At 35.1% G+C, this 18505-nt stretch overlaps 3 protein-coding genes across 3 annotated transcripts; all 3 read right to left on the bottom strand.

Annotated features, from left to right (window-relative positions):
• Window positions 1–306: 306 nt before the first annotated feature.
• LOC124542331 lies at window positions 307–5226 on the bottom strand. Its single transcript, XM_047120302.1, has 5 exons — window positions 5178–5226; window positions 3745–4315; window positions 2540–2685; window positions 1823–1966; window positions 307–486 (listed from the first exon to the last, which is right to left on the bottom strand). The coding sequence occupies exons 1-5, from the start codon at window positions 5206–5208 to the stop codon at window positions 398–400; spliced, it is 981 nt and encodes a 326-aa protein (XP_046976258.1). The 5' UTR covers window positions 5209–5226; the 3' UTR covers window positions 307–397.
• A 1024-nt stretch (window positions 5227–6250) lies between these two features.
• On the bottom strand, window positions 6251–11829 carry LOC124542292 (U-Kazal-Dg21.2-like). Its single transcript, XM_047120256.1, has 6 exons — window positions 11765–11829; window positions 11151–11184; window positions 10771–10820; window positions 9060–9275; window positions 7458–7643; window positions 6251–6312 (listed from the first exon to the last, which is right to left on the bottom strand). Exons 1-6 carry the CDS (start codon window positions 11808–11810, stop codon window positions 6263–6265), a joined length of 582 nt encoding a protein of 193 aa, XP_046976212.1. The 5' UTR covers window positions 11811–11829; the 3' UTR covers window positions 6251–6262.
• A 2353-nt stretch (window positions 11830–14182) lies between these two features.
• Window positions 14183–18186, bottom strand: LOC124542291 (protein artemis-like). Its single transcript, XM_047120255.1, has 4 exons — window positions 18148–18186; window positions 17743–18073; window positions 15886–16339; window positions 14183–15150 (listed from the first exon to the last, which is right to left on the bottom strand). Exons 2-4 carry the CDS (start codon window positions 18005–18007, stop codon window positions 14739–14741), a joined length of 1131 nt encoding a protein of 376 aa, XP_046976211.1. The 5' UTR covers window positions 18008–18073; window positions 18148–18186; the 3' UTR covers window positions 14183–14738.
• Window positions 18187–18505: the final 319 nt, after the last annotated feature.

Genomic DNA, 18505 nt, shown 5'->3' with positions numbered 1-18505 from the left:
GATGAAAGGAATAGTTAATATTTTTTACAGCGTCATTGTCTATAAGCGGTGGTGACCACTTATCATCAGGCCCATATATTCGTCCACTCAGCAATTACATAATTTTCTTTTTTTCAGAATGGTTTGTTGCTCATAATATAACAGAGATAAATAGAAAGATATGTTACGATCCTATTAATATATTTAGGAACAGTTCATCAATGTACAGCCAGGGTAAGAAAAGGTTCGTCACCTTAAGATCTATTTTCGTGTGCTCAGTGTGAGCGATAATCTGTTACCGATCGAGAATGACATACTACGTCGCAATGATCTGACGGTTAGATTCAAAAGGTACTAAGAGTTTGAGACTTGATAAAGGAATTTGTAAACTGACGAAGGCTTTCTTTATTTGACTTAACTAATCTTCGCAATCATCATCGTCATCACAGCGAGTTGTTTCTTTACCGTTCTTCTTGTATTTTGTAACTTTTGGCGATTTTGTTGATCCTGAAAGAATTATTACTTCGAATAATAAATCAAAATATACTTTATTCAAGTTTTTACAAGCACTTTTGAATCGTCATTTAACAACTTTATTAAGTAAAGTTGAACACCGATACGGTAAGTAAATGAACCAGCAAGATAATCAGTAGTTACTCTTATTCAACATTTTAAAATACAGTCATGTTAGTTAAATACTTATATATGTTTGTAATACACCCTGCGCGTAAGTCAATAAGTATTAATTCCAGACTTTTTTATCTTTAACTAGCAAAACCCGCCCGCTTCGCTGGGCATTAGTCGCAGAAAATAAATTTTTAATTTTTCATTTTGCAAGTAATTACTGATCATCAACAATGTACAAATAATAAAGAAACAAATCAAGAAACATGCGAGATCTAATCAAATACTTAAAAATTATTTCATTTAATATTCATCATCTCGATCTCGAAGTTTTGATTGGTTGTATTGAATAATTGTTTAATCGTTCGTTCCCTTAGTTTAAATATTAACAATTAATTTTTGAAACAGCTTACGACGCTTCAGAATATGGTTAGTTTGATTATCTCTAATCGTTATACGATATGCATAGAAATCCATACAACTAACTCCCTTCGATGTCACAGAGCCTGTCGTGAATTAGTCCAAGACGATATCCATCTTCTGCTCTCAGAAACAGAATCGGATAATCGTAATAATCGTCATACGATCGTTGTATTTCAACAACACCATTTGTATGGGAGTATAGAAAAGTGTTGTTTTTCGACTTTTTCAGGAAATTTTAAATTTTTTTTTTTGGAATTTTTCTCTCCGTAAGAACCATCCTTGTACTTCAAGGAATATTTAAAAAAAAGAATTAGCGAAATCGGTCCAACCGTTCTCGAGTTTTGCGCTTAGCAACACATTTAGCGACTCATTTTTATATTATAGATGTAACTTGTATGGAGTAATATGCCTTATTTGTTAATTTTTTGTCATTAAATATTTTAAAAGGCAAAGTTAAAAATAACCGTGGAAGACAGGATATAAAGTAGGTAGTTGTACTTTACAGTTATACTCTGTATCTTATTAATGTAGAAAAGAGTAACTAGTGAGTTTCTTACTGGAAATGGAATTCTTGGTGCAATATGCTTTCCAAACCACCATAACATACCACAACAACAACAACTACAACAGCCTGTATATTTCCCACTGCTGGGCTAAGGCCTCCTCTCCCGGAGAAGAAGGTTTGGAACATATTCCATAAATTCTATAAAATTATGATCCAAAATTGCTTTTATGAGCCATCCAATTAGGATGAATTGTTGGTACTTGGTGTTCTGAATGTGTAGTAAAGTATTACCATCGGATGTGGAGACCTTGACGCAGGGCGGTCGGAAAATCCGCGCCTGCCTCAGCAAGCTGCTCGTGTTGCTGATGTCCAAGCGCCAATTGTTGAACAGATCACGAATGCCGTGCTTTAAGTTACCAAACGTGTGCTTTCTCTCTGGAAATAAGATATATAGATATTTGGCTTTTTCTGTGAGCCTTATTGATGCAAACAATGCAGACTTGGTACAAGACTTTTGCCGTAAAGAGAGTACAGACAAGTCGGAGTAAAAACAAAATGACAAAATGTTTGAATAGACTTTTCATTGCATCTTTTGGTTTTGAAGATGGAGATTTAATAAAGTAAAACAGCCTGTAAATTTCCCACTGCTGGGATAAGGCCCTCTCTTCCATTAAATTGGAAAATTTTCCACCACGCTGGTCCAATGCGGGTTGGTGAAATGCACATGTGGCAGAATTTCGATAAAATTAGACACATGCAGGTTTCCTCACGATGTTTTCCATCACCGCCCAGCACGAGATGAATTATAAACACAAATTAAGCATATATATAGTGGTGCTTGCCTGGGTTTGAACCCGCTATCATCGGTTAAGATGCACGCGTTCTAACCACTGGGCCTTCTCAGCTCAGATAGCTAGAGATAAACGTCGCCTAAATAGCGCTATGAGTCCATTGTATACAGAGAAAGAGAATTTCGTTCGAAAAAAAACGGACATTTTATTTTCTTACCTTTTATTATCACGTTTAATAGAATATTTAAGGGCACGATATCCCATTGAAATAGTCTTAGTTGTAAATTACTGATTTGGTATAGTATTGAATATATATCGTCTCGGCTGTACGTCGATGTGTTCACGTTCAATAGTTGAATAAATCTAAAAAAAAAATGTCATTCGCTGCCTAGATACTTAATTCGTGAATCATAAGTAAAGCAAGAAAAAAAAAACTTCATAGCATTATACTTGGATTGAAATGATGGTTTTCCGCATCTTTTTATATTTATAACTATTTGTAGCTCGCGGCTTCGCTCGCATTTTACGGAGTTGGTTTTCAGACAAAAAACTAGCCCATGACTTTCCTTGGAGTTAAGCTTTTTTCATACCAACAACAAACAAAATCAACAGCCTGTAAATTCCCACTACTGGGCTAAAGGCCTCCTCTCCCTTTGAGGAGAAGGTTTGGAACATATTCACCACGCTGTTCCAATGCGAGTTGGTGGAATACACATGTGACAGAATTTCTATGAAATTTGTCACATGCAGGTTTCCTCGCGATGTTTTCCTTCACCGCTGAGCACGAGATGAATTATAAAGACAAATTAAGCACATGAATCAGCGGTGCTTGCCTGGGTTTGAACCCGCAATCATCGGTTAAGATGCACGCGTTTCAACCACTGGGTCATCTCGACTCTCTTTTCATACCAAATTTCATCAAATTCGGTCCATTGGTTTGGTTGTGAAAGAGACAGACAGACAGAGTTACTTTCACATTAATGATATCTGTATACATAACGAAGAGGACAGCACTTTCTTACACTATTCGCTTGTGTTGCTTCACTTTTATGTTTAATCTGTGATTGATAAAACGTTTTGATATTTTTGCTCTGTGGGATGATTTAGAAATGCGCTTGGAAGCAGCTTGTTTTGAACAAGCCACAACAATTATGAATATAAGTCATCAAACCACGATAGCCAAGTTTTCACTTAAATTTTTGTTTAATTGTGAATTACGCATACGACGCCTATGTCTATATGTCATTGGAGTTCAAACAGGCTTCACAAAAAAAAAATTCATCAACTCAGATATGCTAACAAACCGAAAAACATTATAAACGTACACAACAATACATAAGACCTTTTAAAACAATAAAATAGATACAGCAACTTTATATTAAAATCGTAACTATTAGTATTATTATTTAAAAAAAATGGTACCTTAGTACTATAGGATCTTTTGAGAAAAGCCTTTTTGGGTTACTGATATTAACTCTCATACCAGTCAGTATGGGCGTGATCATATCCTGACAGTGTATCCATTCAATCCTCTCATGCAGCATATCGGTGTTATAAACTCGTCTGTAGAATATCTCCAAAGGTTTTTTCGTACGGACCCGTTTTTTTTTACGAAGGTGTATCTTCGATCTGTTCGTATACAGCCTTAGTGCTTTCTCTGTGACAGTTGCTTTTTTCGCGCTCATTTTGACATTGTCATCTTTGACAGGTGACGTTTTACTTTGTTTTTTTTTGTTTTTTATGGGTCGCAGTTTGAATTTATCGTTCAACTTTTTCGGATCGAAATCCATGACAGGTGTGATCGGTAGAGTTTTATCGATTTGAACGTATTCATAGTCTTCGAGAAAAGCACCTTCGGCGTTATCAGGATACAAATCTATCGCCCTTTTATTGAGAATCTCTTCGTTTAATTTCTGTCTCAATACGTGTATTCTTTCTTTTGGTTTTAACGTTGTCGTTGTTATTTTGAAGCTGGTTTCTTGTGTTAATAGAACTGGAAATTTTTGTGTTTTAATCTTGGTACTTAAAAATCTATACATATAATAAACTCGGTGTCTGTTTGTAATATTGAAATAACCGCTTTTTACTAAATACATATTATGTATGTGTACACTATGCATATACCAAATTAACAATTTTTTATCTGTTTGTTTGTTCCGGCTAATGTCTTGAACGACTGTATCGATTTTAACAGGACTTTCACTGACAGATAGTTGATGTAATAAAGAATAACTTGGGCTACAACAGTAACTTTTTTATTATCCGAACTATTTAAAATATTAGTTCTTGGACGTAATTACGCGAGAAATTTAAAGAAATAGGTGTATTAACTGCTTCACAATATATTTATAATAATATAATATTTAGATATATTTTTTATGGTATAGGTTGGTGGACGAGCATATGGCCCCACCTGATGGTAAGTGGTCACCACTACCCGTAGACAATGACGCTGTCAGAAATATTAACTATTCTTCATCGTCAATGTGCCACCACCCTTGGGAACTAGGATGTTATGTCCCTTGTGTCTGTAGTTACCGCTCACTCACCCTTCAAACCAGAACACAACACTGAGTACTATTATTTGGCGGTAGAATAACTGATGAGTGGGTGGTACTTACCCAGACGGGCTTGCACAAAGCTCTACCACCAAGTAAAAAGAATATGCAAAAGTATTCGATAAAAGCTGATACACATACTATTAATGCAAGATATAATGCTATGTTCATTTATTTACGTGTATTAAAAATGACAATTGTCGGTTTCGTTTTTAAGAAATGTGTAAAATAAACTTATGAAATTACGCTGAAGCTGTAATCTTATTACAATTTATAATATGGGTTAAAATGACGTACCTAAAAGTAAAACAACGATCATGTATTCCATGGCAAATCCAATAATAAGAGCTGTTCGCACGTTTTAAAACATTGCTTAAGATTAAAACCGTTCGAGCATTATAAAATAACTTTCAAATTAATCAGTACGAATATACATATAAATATTTTGTTTTGTCATGAAAGTTGAACCAAAGTTGGTTTTATTTGTAATAGTATTTATATTATAGCTGTGTTTGCTATGTATTTCATGGTACTACTAACTCTTAAGAAACGAAAAAAATATTAAAAATATGAAGAGATCTGTGTCATGATTTTTTAAATATATAATTTGAATTGAAATAATGTTTAGTACGGCTTTAATTTTTAAATACGTTTTTATTTGAAATAACATTAATTAGTATGATTATTGATTCGGTTATCGACACCGTATTGTGGGACTCCCGTCACTTCCTCACATGGCGCGGTGCGGCGACTGGTACTGCCTGGCACGAAAAAAACAAATGGCGGTTGATTTAGAACGGGCAGGGCGGAAGAAAGCTACATTCTTGGATGGGCGGTCAAAGGATATAATTATATACAATAAGCGGATAAATAATATATGTATCGATTGGTAAATTAATATAGTGACATAAATTAATGTTATATTAGTTTTATTACAGTTGGAAATTGATGATTAATTTACACTTGGGTATACCTAGTCATCAATCACAAAGTCGCTTACCGCTGTCTGTCTGTGTATACTTAGATCTTTGAAATTACGCAACGGATTTTGTTGCGGTATTTTTTTTAAATAGAGTGATTCGAGGGGAAGGTTTTTGTATATAATGGACATTATAGTAAGAAAACACTGATAATTTTAGAAGTTTCTTATATGATGTCGTAAATAGACAAATTCTGTAGTAAGTATACTTAGTATCAGCATTATACCCGTCCGAAGCCGGAGTGTGTTGCTAGTATTTATAAATGCTCCCCCAAAGACTGGGGAAGCAGGCTTTTGGTTGCCAGTAATTAATCGTTCTCATAATCCTTGTTCATTATAAGTGGAACCGATTTGAAATACGATAGAAAAATAAAACAAAAGAAAATACTTAATTTTTTAATGTTTATGCATTAATTACATAGCTGCATAATCTCAGGTCAATTTCTTCATACTCTGCAAAAAAAAAACAAATGGTGTTTATAAAAAAAAATTGAAAAGTTAAAAATGGCTGATATGTTGAAGAAAAATGTCGACAATTTACCCTTTAATTCAACATGGCTGCTATCATGCTTAATTTGGCCACCATTTAGAATTTAAACTACCCAAGCTAAAGCGGTGATATCCTAACCATACTAATAGATCGATTCAGTCATAATTGATTTTTTTTTGTAACAATTTACTTAACAGTTTCAGTTTATGTATACAGCTGTAGCACCGCTGTAGCTAAGGCCTGTATTTTTCAGTCTTTAAAATTAATTCTTTAATTAAATCTAACCAATTTTTATGTGAAGCTCTCATCCTATAATCACTGGGTCAAAAATCAGCTTATGCTATCAATACATAATATTATCAATAGCACACTTACTAATATTTATTAAAACTATGAAAGCATAACTTCCGATGTACGTATATAAATAAACCATAAAAGATTTTTATTGTGCAACTGCCATTCATAATTTATATAACGGCGCATGGTGCATTATCTTGTTTATTCGTACTGGTAGGAAAAGAGTGTCAAAGGGAGTGGAACGGCGCTGGTGAAGCGTCGCCTCAATGGTAGCGAGGTGGCCATCTTGAATGCAGTTACAATCAAGTCTCAAGATTTCCCGCGCACCACGTATGCGTCGAATTGCTAATTTTCGATAGTTTCTGTTCTCTTTTGTAACACATTCAATGATTCATATATGTATGTGTATTCGTGTATGTTTTAAGGAAACGATATTTATGACTACTGTATTATATTATTATATCATGTTACTGTTTTGTTCAATTAAAAACCTATTTAATTTGTGAACACTACTTCAAATACACGGTCGTTTATTATGAATGATCTTGATATTGGCAATATAATGTTTATATATTATAGCATATAATCCTTATAATATATATGCATATGTATATTATTAGGAGAATTAGTGCGACTTTCCGAACGTCATATGTCAAGCTGTCAGATGGCTTTTAAATTAATTGTTTTTTTTTGGTGGGAAAATGGCGTATCATTGTTATGCTGTTCTCGTAATAATATAAATTAGAAAAACCTTGATTGCGTTTTGTTTTTAATTATTATTATTTTATATTCTTGTAATAAATTATATTACCTTCTAAAATGCCACTTCGACAGTTCGCACGTTTGAAAGCGCATTCGTTTTTAAACAGCACGATGTGATTGTCAATAGTGCTGACCCCACACACGGGGTCCAAGTAGTCGGGGCAGTGCGATGGGCAGCCGCTTCGCAAATACATTACGTATTGCAAACAAAACTTCGAATCTATCAAATCGTATTCTAAAAACAGGAAAATATACAGGGTTATTTATGTTTTGGAATATACAGGGTTTTGGGTACTTTCTTCACGATATTTGTCTTGTGTTATAGTATATGTTAGTGGATGATCATATGGTCTACCTGATGGTAAGTGATCACAATTGCCCATAGACAATGGGGCTGTAAGAAATATTAACCATTCCTTACATCGCCAATGCGCCAACCTTGGGAACTAAGATGTTATGTTCCTTGTGCCTGTAGTTACACTAGCTCACTCACCCTTAAAACCGTACAATGCTATATGTTACTATTTGGCGGTGGAAAGTATGATGACTGATTGGAACCTATCCAAAGGGCTACCTTACCTTCTATACGTATAATAAAATTGGAGTGTCTGCTTGTAATATTAAAATAATCGCTTTTTACTAAATCTAGGTATATGTATGTATACACGGTACATATAACAAAATAGCATGTTTTACAATGCTTGTTCTGTCTGTCTGTTTGTTCCGGCTATCTGGAACGACTGGACCGATTTTGACGTGACTTTCACTGGCAGATAACTGATATAATAAGCAGTAACTTAGGCTACAATAATTATTTTTTTTTGTTAAATTCAAACGCGTACAAGGTCGCGGGTACAGCTAGTTGTTTAATAAAATAGGAATGTCTGTTTGTAATATTAAAATTATCGCTTTTTTCTAAATGCATATAATAAACGGTCTATATAACAAAATTAGAGCGGAGTTGACCCAGTGGTTTGAACGCGTGCATCTTAACCGATGATTGCGGGTTCAAACCCAGGCAAGCACCACTAAATATATGTGCTTAATTTGTGTTTATAATTCATCTCGTGCTCGACGGTGAAGGAAAATACCGTGAGGATTTCGGCATGTGTCTAATTTCGTTGAAATTCTGCCACATGTGCTTTCCACTAACCCGCATGGAACAGCGTGGTGGAATATGTTCCAAAACCCTCTCCTTAATGGCAGAGGAGGCCTTAGCCCAGCAGTAAGATATTTACAGGCTGTTACTTACTTTTTTACTTACTTACTTATATAACAAAAAAAATTTAGTCTGTTTCGGTTAATCTCTCGAACGGCTGGATAGATTTTGACGGGACTTTCACTGGCACATAGCTAAATCATAAGCAGTTACTTAGGCTACAGCATCATCAGCACGAAATAATTAACACTTACTGACGACCTCCATGGTCGAGTGGTGTGTACACCGGCTTTCATGGGTACGCAACTCTGAGGTCCCGGGTTCGATTCCCGGCCGAGTCGATGTAGATTACCATTAGTTCTCTATGTTGTCTTGGGTCTGGGTGTTTGTGACGTCGTTACTTCTGATTTCCATAACACAAGTGCTTCAGCTACTTACATTGGGATCAGAGTAATGTATGTGATTTTGTCTCATATTTATTTATTTACTTACTTAAATTCCCGCGATAATTAGCGCACATGTTGTTCAATATCAGGTGACATCCGCTTTGGAACCATTTGAAACGCATTGTCTTCCGGTTCAAACCGCACGCAACCTTGTGGTAATCGTTGCAGTGGTAAGGGTCGCAATAGTCCATCCATGCAGGGTTAAAGGGCTTATGGAAACGATTCACCCACGTCTCGTTCATAATCGGTTTCCATATTTCATCTGTTTTTAATATAATAGGCTATTTGACTGGTTTTTAAAATCCATTTTATATTATTTAGTAAGCTGGTTAACCCAGTAAATGTTGATTTTTTTATTTCTAGTGCATATTTGCCGAAAAATATCATATTAAAAATTCCATACTTAAATAAAGCGCGAAAACGCTACATGGACAATATGGCGCTGCAATGTGGTCGGTGACGTCACTTTGCTGTATTTTAATCTGTGGTACATAAAGTAGAAGAGCAAGATTCACAAGAAAGTGACTTCATCTTAAGCCCGGCCAATCAGAAGCGTTTTGTGTCACGTGACAAACGTTTGAAAAAATGCATTTTATATTTATTGATTTATGAATAAATTTAGTATTATTTTCAAGTTTTGTTAGTGAATAACCATTTTTAAACTCATAATATACACTGATTACAATGATTCACAATTTATTTTTTGCATTGTTAAATAGCCTATTGTGTTAGGAATATATCACATTGGCAAGGAATGATTTGACATTAAAATAATTACTATATTGAAGAGCTGAGGTGGCCCAGTGTTTAAGTTAGGTTAAGCATAACTGATTATTCATATGCTTTGTGTTTAAGCTCGAGGGTAAAGGAAAACACCGTGAGGAAACCTTCATGTGTCTTATTTCAACGAATTCCTGCCACATGTGAATGTACCAACACGCATTGGAGTAGCGTGTTGGAATATGCTCCTAACTTTAACCTCAAAGGTAGAGGCTATAGCTCAAATTTAACAACAGGAAATTTACAGGCTGTTACTATTTACTGTTAAATGCTTTGATTGGAATAGTGTACTATAAGAATCAGAAGTGGTAATTTATTAAAAAAAACAATCTACCGTCAAAACACTCTTATTTTTTGTTTTATCAAAATAAATAATTTAACAGTTACTTTTATTAAACTAGCTGACAATAATAACAATTAGCGAAACACTAATTATCTAACGCGCCGACAGCATGACGACCGTCTAGCGCGAGTGATAAATGGGCCCTAGTCCTTTTTTATGTGTGAAGTATTGCTGTTGGCCCTACTGGCCTTTACAGCGTCACCGGACTTTTGGGCGAGAACTAATGTCCTCAGCCCTGAGGTTGAGCGCGGGGCTCGAATTTAAAGTTCGTCCTGAGGGTGTCTCCTATGAGATCGCACCTCAGCTCAGAACGAAGTCGATGAGGTGTGATTATAAGCACTGAATGATTTTACTGACGTCTCGGCCGCCTCCGAGACGTCGCTAGTCTGGGTCTTCGTGTGTGCCGTGAGTGTGAGGTGTGTAGTGTGGTTTTCCCTACAAATGGCTCGTTTGCAATAGTGAAGCTATCGTCTTCGTCGTTCAGGACGTGCATAGGTCGCCTGAGTCTGTTTGGAAAATTGCACACCTTATATACCCTGTAGCAGGTAGGCTGGTGTGGTAGGGATGACACTCCTTACGGTAAATTCACTTCAATTTATGTATGTAGATGGACGTATATCGTTATTAAACTTACCGAGATATCTGTCTCGAATGAAATTCGGATTATCGTATTTAGATGACGGTCTGCAAAAAAGGATTTATGTCAAAAAATAAAAATATTTTTTGGCTGTTTAGCGTACAGTCATAGCTTCACACGAGCTATGATTGTGTCTTAAACAGCCAAGTAAATTGATGATAGCTTCTAAATAACGCGTCATCAGCTGAGTCGATATCCAGGGATCGAGGAGCTCTGATCGATGATGATGAGAGTTGACCAAAGTTTGAAGAATTTTAATTTTTTGTAAGGGAAAACACCAGTACATTACTCTGTAGGCAAAACGTATTGTTGCTTACATATAACTTGGTTCAACGGTCTGCAGAGGGATGGGGATAAAAATAAATAATTGTTCATACCTGGTTTGATTGTAACGCTTAGGGCTTGCACAATCTGAAAAATATAGTATATTTTTTTAATTAAAATAAAAAAAAATGCCGAGATGGCCACATGAGCCGCGATGGGCCAGTGAGTCGAGATGGTTATAACGCGTGGTCTTAACCGATGATTTCGGGTTCAAGCACCACTATATATATGTGCTTAATTTGTGTTTATAATTCATCTCGTGCTTGGCGGTGAAGGAAAACATCGTGAAATCTGCATGTGTCTAATTTCATAGAAATTCTGCCACATGTGCATTCTACCAACACGCATTTTAACAGCGTGGTGGGATATGTTCCAAACCCTTAATGGAAGAGAAGGCCTTAGCCCAGTGGGAAATTTACGGGCTGTTACTATACTTTACTAAAAAAAATAACGGAATAATTTAATTAAATTCTTAGTTTCATGGCCAGTGTCACATAGGATGGAGAAGACACGAATGAGATTGATCGGTACGGTTAAGATAACAAACTCAATTAAATTTTAAAGCCAAGAATAATAGTAGTTATCTCCTAGTTCATCCTTAACCAAAGACATAATCAATTCAATCTTTTATTTTTGACAGTTGACGTATTCAAAAAACAAAACTTACCAGCGTAATTAATAAAGAGAAATATAATTATCAATGCGACAGTCATATCTGCGAATAATTATAGCATTACAGTGTTTAATTGGCCGTTTGAATGAGACGTTTGGACTTTAATTAGCATTAATCTTTTTGAAGAAAAGAATTGTAATTAAAAAAGTCAATTGACTAATTTATGACATCCTAGTTTAGTTTTATTACTTATAAATTCAATTTATGATTTAATTTAGGATCAATGAAAAATTTGATTTGTCTTAAGTAAGTCGTAAATAAAAATCACTATAATAATTAAATCAATGTATTAACAAAAGAATTAGTAACATTAAATGCTTAAATATATACAAATATGAAATAAAAGTAGTTACTATATTAATCTTGACCGCGTGGAATGATGGCAAGAATGCTAGTAGCGTTTCCCCGTTGAATCGCAATTCCGATCCTCTGGGCAAAAAACGAACCAGCCCTCCTGTCACCAGTGGAGGCAATTAGGCGAGGTGTTATACTTTTGATGAAGCTTTTTGCATCACTACTCCAAGGGCCAATTTCGACAGCAAATGGAACAAAAAGAGTAATTAGATATAATACACGAATATTTAGTTCTTTTTTTGCTTCAGCTTTTTCCGCAGCGGCACCGGCTCTTAACATTGTTTCTCGGATATGAGATGGCATGGGGCCAACGTGCCAGCACATGTAGCGTCCCACACAAGGGCCCGACCTCGTTCCCAGGGAACCAATGTTAATCCATCAGGTCTCTTACCATCATCACGACTTATTCCACGAGGCTTAGTAAGGGCAGGAACGTTAATATTTAATAATAATGGTTGGGTTCTTTCAATGTGTGCATGCAGTTGGCACTTTTATCAGTGGTGCATTAACAAATTTGCCGCTACTAGGCTACTATAGGCTATTCAATTTTTGTCGCCCCTACTATTTTTTTGCAACATTTATGATTTGTGTTCTATCGTCCTCATAACATCGACTTTTTCCCGTTATTAGTATGATTATAAACTAGGTGATATTTCTGTCAGTTACTAGATTATTTTTCCAACCCGCTATGTCGTGACGACTATACGGATTACGGACGTAATGTGTGTACATATAATTATAATTTGTTTTTTTGATTTCTGTAAGATAATAACAAATTTGGGCTAAATTTGCCGCCTCTCCAAATCTGCCACCCTAGGCTCCAGCCTACTTAGCCTATTGGTAAATTGGATTTTCGTAATATTATCATATTAATATGAGACGACATCACATACATTACTCTGATCCCAATGTAATTAGCTAAAGCACTTATGTTATGGAAAATCAGTAACGACGGTACCTCAAACACCCAGACCCAAGACAACATAGAAAACTAATGATAATCCACATTGACGGGAATCGAACCTCGGAGTGGCGTACCCATGAAAACCAGTGTAAACAATTTTATATCCTGGTGATAGAAGTACTTGCTGAATATCTTTGGATTTTCTATCTCTTAACTGTTAGGCTAAGTTTAAACTATAGCGACGAAAACGGCAGGTGAGTCTCAATCTCGGTACAGGTCGGAAGTCAAGCAGTGGCATAGCTATCGTAGAGCCAGGTGATACAGTGTAACACGGCCCCGGATTTCAGGGGGCCCTCTAAATTAAACCTTAAGCTTCTGATGCTAGAAAATCATGACTGCGCACAAGGTTTCTTATTTGGAATTTATAATTTTAAAGGGTAATTATTAGTTAATTAAAGAGGGGGTGAGGGCCCGATTCTTTTTCTATACATCGGGGCCCTTCCTCATCTAGCTAGGCCGCTGGAGTCAAGATTCTAAATTAGTAATATTTAACCAATTTTAAAACATATATATACCTACTAAATATATTTTAAATAAAATCCTATATTATAACTCTGAGTCGAGATGGCCCAGTGGTTAGAACGCGTGCATCTTAACCGATGATTGCGGGTTCAAACCCAGACAAGTACCGCTGATTCATGTGCTTAATTTGTCCTTATAATTCATCTCGTGCTCAGCGGTGAAGGAAAACAACGTGAGGAAACCTGCATGTGACAAATTGCATAGAAATTCTGCCACATGTGTATTCCATCAACCATTGGAACAGTGTGGTGGAATAAGTTCCTAACCTTCTCCTCAAAGGGAGAGGAGGCCTTTAGCCCAGCAGTGGGAATTTACAGGCTGTTGTTGTTGTTGTAATATATTCGTCAATTCGACGCGTCGATTTACACGCTCTCGCTGTCACGGGTCGAACTGAAGCGGGAATCTATAGCGACGAATAGAGTCGAATGGCGCGATAGGGAGCTGTTTCTATTGGTTGTGTGAAGTTGTGTCATACTATATGTGCGTACAGCAAGCTAACGTTTAATTAAAAAATCTATTTCATCTTAATTTGTAGCTCGACGGCTAGTTAGAAATAAAAATCCGTATTTATTAAAAATTCATTTAATGGTAATAAATATCACAGTCAACAATAATCATACTTATATAAAATTAAACACATTTCAATATATCACACGTAAAGACGCTCTTTTAAAGCCACACAGTATCATATAACACAACATAGATTAAAATAAATATGATTATACCTATATAGTGTACGTTTTGATGACATGTGAAGTTAATAACAACTTTGACCTTGAATTGACGCGACGCCGTTGGTCGAAATCGAAATCATCTGTGATTTTCGTCGACGTGATTGGAGGAATGCTTTCGAAGTTGCTATCGAATGTTTGGAAGTTAAATAGTAGTAGTCCAAGATTTTTAGATATCCGCTCTGCATAAAATCCTTCTACGTGATTTTTCGATTGGATTATGTCGGAGGGTTTTTCCTCCTATTGTTGATATAACTCTACGCAAAGCCAAAGGATCTAGCTGAAAGATCACTTTAAAGCAGCTCCTACCAATTTCCATAAGGGCTTATTTACAGCCCAGTTTTTTGTAATATTAGTATAGGTATATTTATTTTATTAACACAAATAGACATTTTTTTTATTCAAACATCAATTTCAACAAAGTAGCGTCCACTTTCTTATCTATCTTAACTTTTTTCTTTACAATCCCACCATCAAAGAGATCATTCCTTTTACGCGTCCATTTGTATTTATTAGGAAAACCGATAATTTTATCCGGCGCGAAGTAATTCACAAAATACTCTATCTCTCTCTTACTACAGTGAGTCGCGAAACACACGTCCAGTCGCTTCGGCGATACGCGCGCGACTGAGCATTTATCTTCTTTGTAATTCAGCCATTTCATAGCCGACAAATGTACGAACAAATAATTATTACGACATTTTTCAACGCATGCGCTGTGAGAGCTGTTTTCGCTTCTGTTTCTACATAAATGTACTCTAGTTGATTTTTCCTTATCTGTAACTCCAGGGACTAGATTTGGTATTGAACTGAAAACGAAAAAAAATTAATATATAGATAATATGTATTACAAACTTAGGGGATTTCCCTTAAAGATTGGGGTCTAGTACGGCAAAAAACTTTTTTTTTATATAGTATTATTTGGCGGACGAGCATATGGACCACCTGATAGTAAGTGGTCACCATCCATAGACAATTAAATTGTAAGAAATATTAACTATTCCTTGCATCGTCAATGTGCCACCAACCCTGGGAACTAAGATGTTATGTCCCTTGTGCCTGTAGTTACACTGGCTCACTTACCCTTCAAACCGGAACACAACAATACTGAGTACTGTTGTTTGGCGGTAGAATAACTGATGAGTGGGTGGTACCTACCCAGACGGGCTTGCACAAAGCCCTACCACCAAGAATAACTGAACGTGATATTTTTTTAAACTGTGCACATATGCGTTTACAAATTTAGATGTGTATAACTATGTTATAAGATATATTTTCATCCATCTCGTAGGGTTCGCAATGTAAGCGCAAAATGTGTTTATTTACGACATCACTTAAGAAACCGCTAAAATTGTCAGTTTTTCTTTACTATATTGTCCATGTATTATATACAAAAACATTCCTGTCAGATCTCTCTTTCTATTAAAAAAACAACCGCACCAAAATCCCTTGTGTAATTTTAAAGATCTAAGCATACATAGGGACAGACAGCGGCTAATGACAAATCTATATAAGACTATAAATCATTCCAAAGTCAAAATTACCTATAAAAACGCCATCTATCAGATCCAACGAATACTTTCATATGTAATTGTTTATATATTTCATTGAATACAAACTCGTAGCCGTACTTTGCAGACGTATGCAGAGCAATTGCATTATTCTCGTCCAAGTCCAGAAACATTCTAATTTCAAAAATCATTTTTTCAACACTCTCGCTCCTCTTCGGAAAGTTTTCGTAATTGGAATCCAAAAAGGTTGTATCAATATACAACGCATCCAATTTTATCGGTTCATCTTTCACATGAAGATGCTTGTAGCTCGGTAAGTCGTTCAGATTCACCCGAAAGTCTCCAGTAAATAGAATGTTCTGTGTCGTCGTTGAGAATAGAAACATTGTTGATCCTGCGCTGTGACCGGCTGGTATCAATGTGACATTGACGCACAAATCTGGAATGTTCTCTTCAGGCATACCAGGCAAAGAAATCAGTGTTGAGCCTAAAATTATAACATAAATACTTTTTTATATGAATTATATGACACTTCAAATTATGTTAGTACACTACTTCAATGCAGGTTGTTGGATACAAATGTGGAACAGTGTGGTGGAATATGAAATATTAACAATTATGTTAACAATGTTCCAATAAGTTTGGGAAAGGAATCTGTATGTTATGCCTTTGTTGTGTTTTGTTGTTGTTTTTATACTGCTGGAATCCATAAACTACAGTACAGAGTAATGAATTTTACAAAAAGAGATTTATTAATATGTATGTAAAGGAATACTTTACATTGTGGCGCGTCAGTGGGTCAGTAACTGTTGTATTCGCTGACTCTAAAGATGGCACTATCTAGAGAAGATTGATAAAGCAGTAGTGATGTATAAGTGAGGTTTTTAAAAATGAATAAGATGGTGACTTGTATATTAATTTTATTAATGTAGAAAAATAATATTTTTTTAAATTTCGAAACAGATCAAAAAATTAACTGTAAATGTTGTTACTTTGTTTTTACAGGTTAGCAATATCTGTAGAGATATACTTTGTGTTTTGTTAGAAATGTAAAATGGTTGAAATTAAAGAATCTTTGTTTTTACAGAGCAACATATTTTTAATTTGCCGATTCTAACTGAATAATAATAGACCAATAGTCTTACATGAATAATAAAACTTGAGTGACAGTTCGTAATATTAAAATAACCACTGATAACTAAATGCATATGTATATATACACGGTACATAAACCAAAATAATTTTTTTTTGCAATTTTAGTGTCAGTTTGTTCCAGCTTATCTCAGGAATGTTTGGACCAATATAGCCACATATTAACTGGCAGATAGCTGACATAATAAAGAGTAACTTTTAGGTATCTTTATTTTAGAATTACATATAAAGTCCAGTTCCACCTCCTACCAACAACTTCATATCACAAAAGTGGCCTAACACAGAATTAATAAGTTATAGACAATGATATTCTAATAAACAGATATGTTATATCCATACTAAACAACAGAAAAAAGTGTGCCGCACCGGGGACTGTTTATTTTACATATTGTTACAAGTAAAAACAGTAAATAAAAGGAATAACTAGATGTTTTAATTACGCAAAACGTATTACTACGTAATTATAATGTATTATCACGTATTACTACATAAAACGACTAAAGGCAAACATCCCAATTGGGCCGTTTTCTAATCTTCACTTTTCGCGCGTTAATAACATATCTGTTTACTAGAACATCATTGGTTATAGTAGCCTGTAAAATGAACAATAACTTTTATTTGTTATATCAAACGTGCGCGAATTCGCGGGCACATAAATTTGAGGCACCAGTAACAGCTAATTTATCGTTCCAAATTTAAAACTACAATTTGTATTCTTTTTTCAAAATTAGAACTCACCCATTTTTAATCCTCTGACGTGTTTCATAATTCGTTCGTCATTTTTGTCATCGTTTATAATCGCCGCGGTTAGTTCCGTTGTGTATATTGTGATGTTTTTCTTCGATAGAACGTCCAACAGCTGAGCTGAATGCAAGCCCTGAATGTGATCTGAATGATAATGGCTCAGGAAGTAGGCCCTGGCGCCTTGCTGTTCAGCATTTTCGAAATTATCAACATATACACCGGGGATTTCGTCAATTTTACCATGAAAAGAACTCTTCATTATTACTTAGAAGTATGTTCATGTGTTCAACTGCTGTCTTCGCCTTTTTAAATTAAATAGACGATGCTTTTTTTTTTTTGTGGCTTTTATTTGTGCCAAAGAGGCACAGATTATTTCGCCAATGTCACGTGCGAACGATGTTTTTTAACTGTTGATTGTTGAAATTTTGACAGTTGCTCAATTGACAATTACTATTAACGTTCAAAAGTAAAATAAAATTTCAACAATAGTTTGATGTAACAAATAAAAAATCAATGCGCATATTTCATAATAATATGTAAATATTGCAGGACCATTTTCATTTTGCTAACTTCTATCTGTTCTATCTGTAGCATCGATGGCTTTGTTGTATCAATCTCCGTAAGCAATATAATTATATTCAATTTAAAAAAAAAATAAGTTGATAATAGGCTTTTTGACGATGCGAAAAATAAATTGTGAATTATTGTAATCAGTGTATATTATGAGTTTATAAATGGATATTTACTAATGAAACTT

The sequence above is a fragment of the Vanessa cardui genome, chromosome 30, assembly GCF_905220365.1.
Source record: "Vanessa cardui chromosome 30, ilVanCard2.1, whole genome shotgun sequence".
Taxonomy (NCBI): Eukaryota; Metazoa; Arthropoda; class Insecta; order Lepidoptera; family Nymphalidae; genus Vanessa; species Vanessa cardui.
Note: the sequence above shows the minus strand (reverse complement) of the source record. Positions and strands in the feature narration are given on the sequence as shown.

Coding starts and splice junctions, on each gene's coding strand:
- LOC124542331 (XM_047120302.1), bottom strand. CDS start 5,208: ATGGAATACATGATCGTTGTTTTACTTTTAG. Junction 4,316..5,177: donor GATCGTTGTTTTACTTTTAG/GTACGTCATTTT, acceptor AAAAATTTCCAG/TTCTATTAACACAAGAAACC. Junction 1,967..2,539: donor ATTAAACGTGATAATAAAAG/GTAAGAAAATAA, acceptor TCTTATTTCCAG/AGAGAAAGCACACGTTTGGT.
- LOC124542292 (XM_047120256.1), bottom strand. CDS start 11,810: ATGACTGTCGCATTGATAATTATATTTCTCTTTATTAATTACGCTG. Junction 9,276..10,770: donor CATTCGAGACAGATATCTCG/GTAAGTTTAATA, acceptor TATTAAAAACAG/ATGAAATATGGAAACCGATT. Junction 7,644..9,059: donor TAATTATCGCGGGAATTTAA/GTAAGTAAATAA, acceptor TCCTGTTTTTAG/AATACGATTTGATAGATTCG.
- LOC124542291 (XM_047120255.1), bottom strand. CDS start 18,007: ATGAAGAGTTCTTTTCATGGTAAAATTGACGAAATCCCCGGTGTATAT. Junction 16,340..17,742: donor CGTCAGAGGATTAAAAATGG/GTGAGTTCTAAT, acceptor TTATAATTTTAG/GCTCAACACTGATTTCTTTG. Junction 15,151..15,885: donor GATAGATGGCGTTTTTATAG/GTAATTTTGACT, acceptor TTTCGTTTTCAG/TTCAATACCAAATCTAGTCC.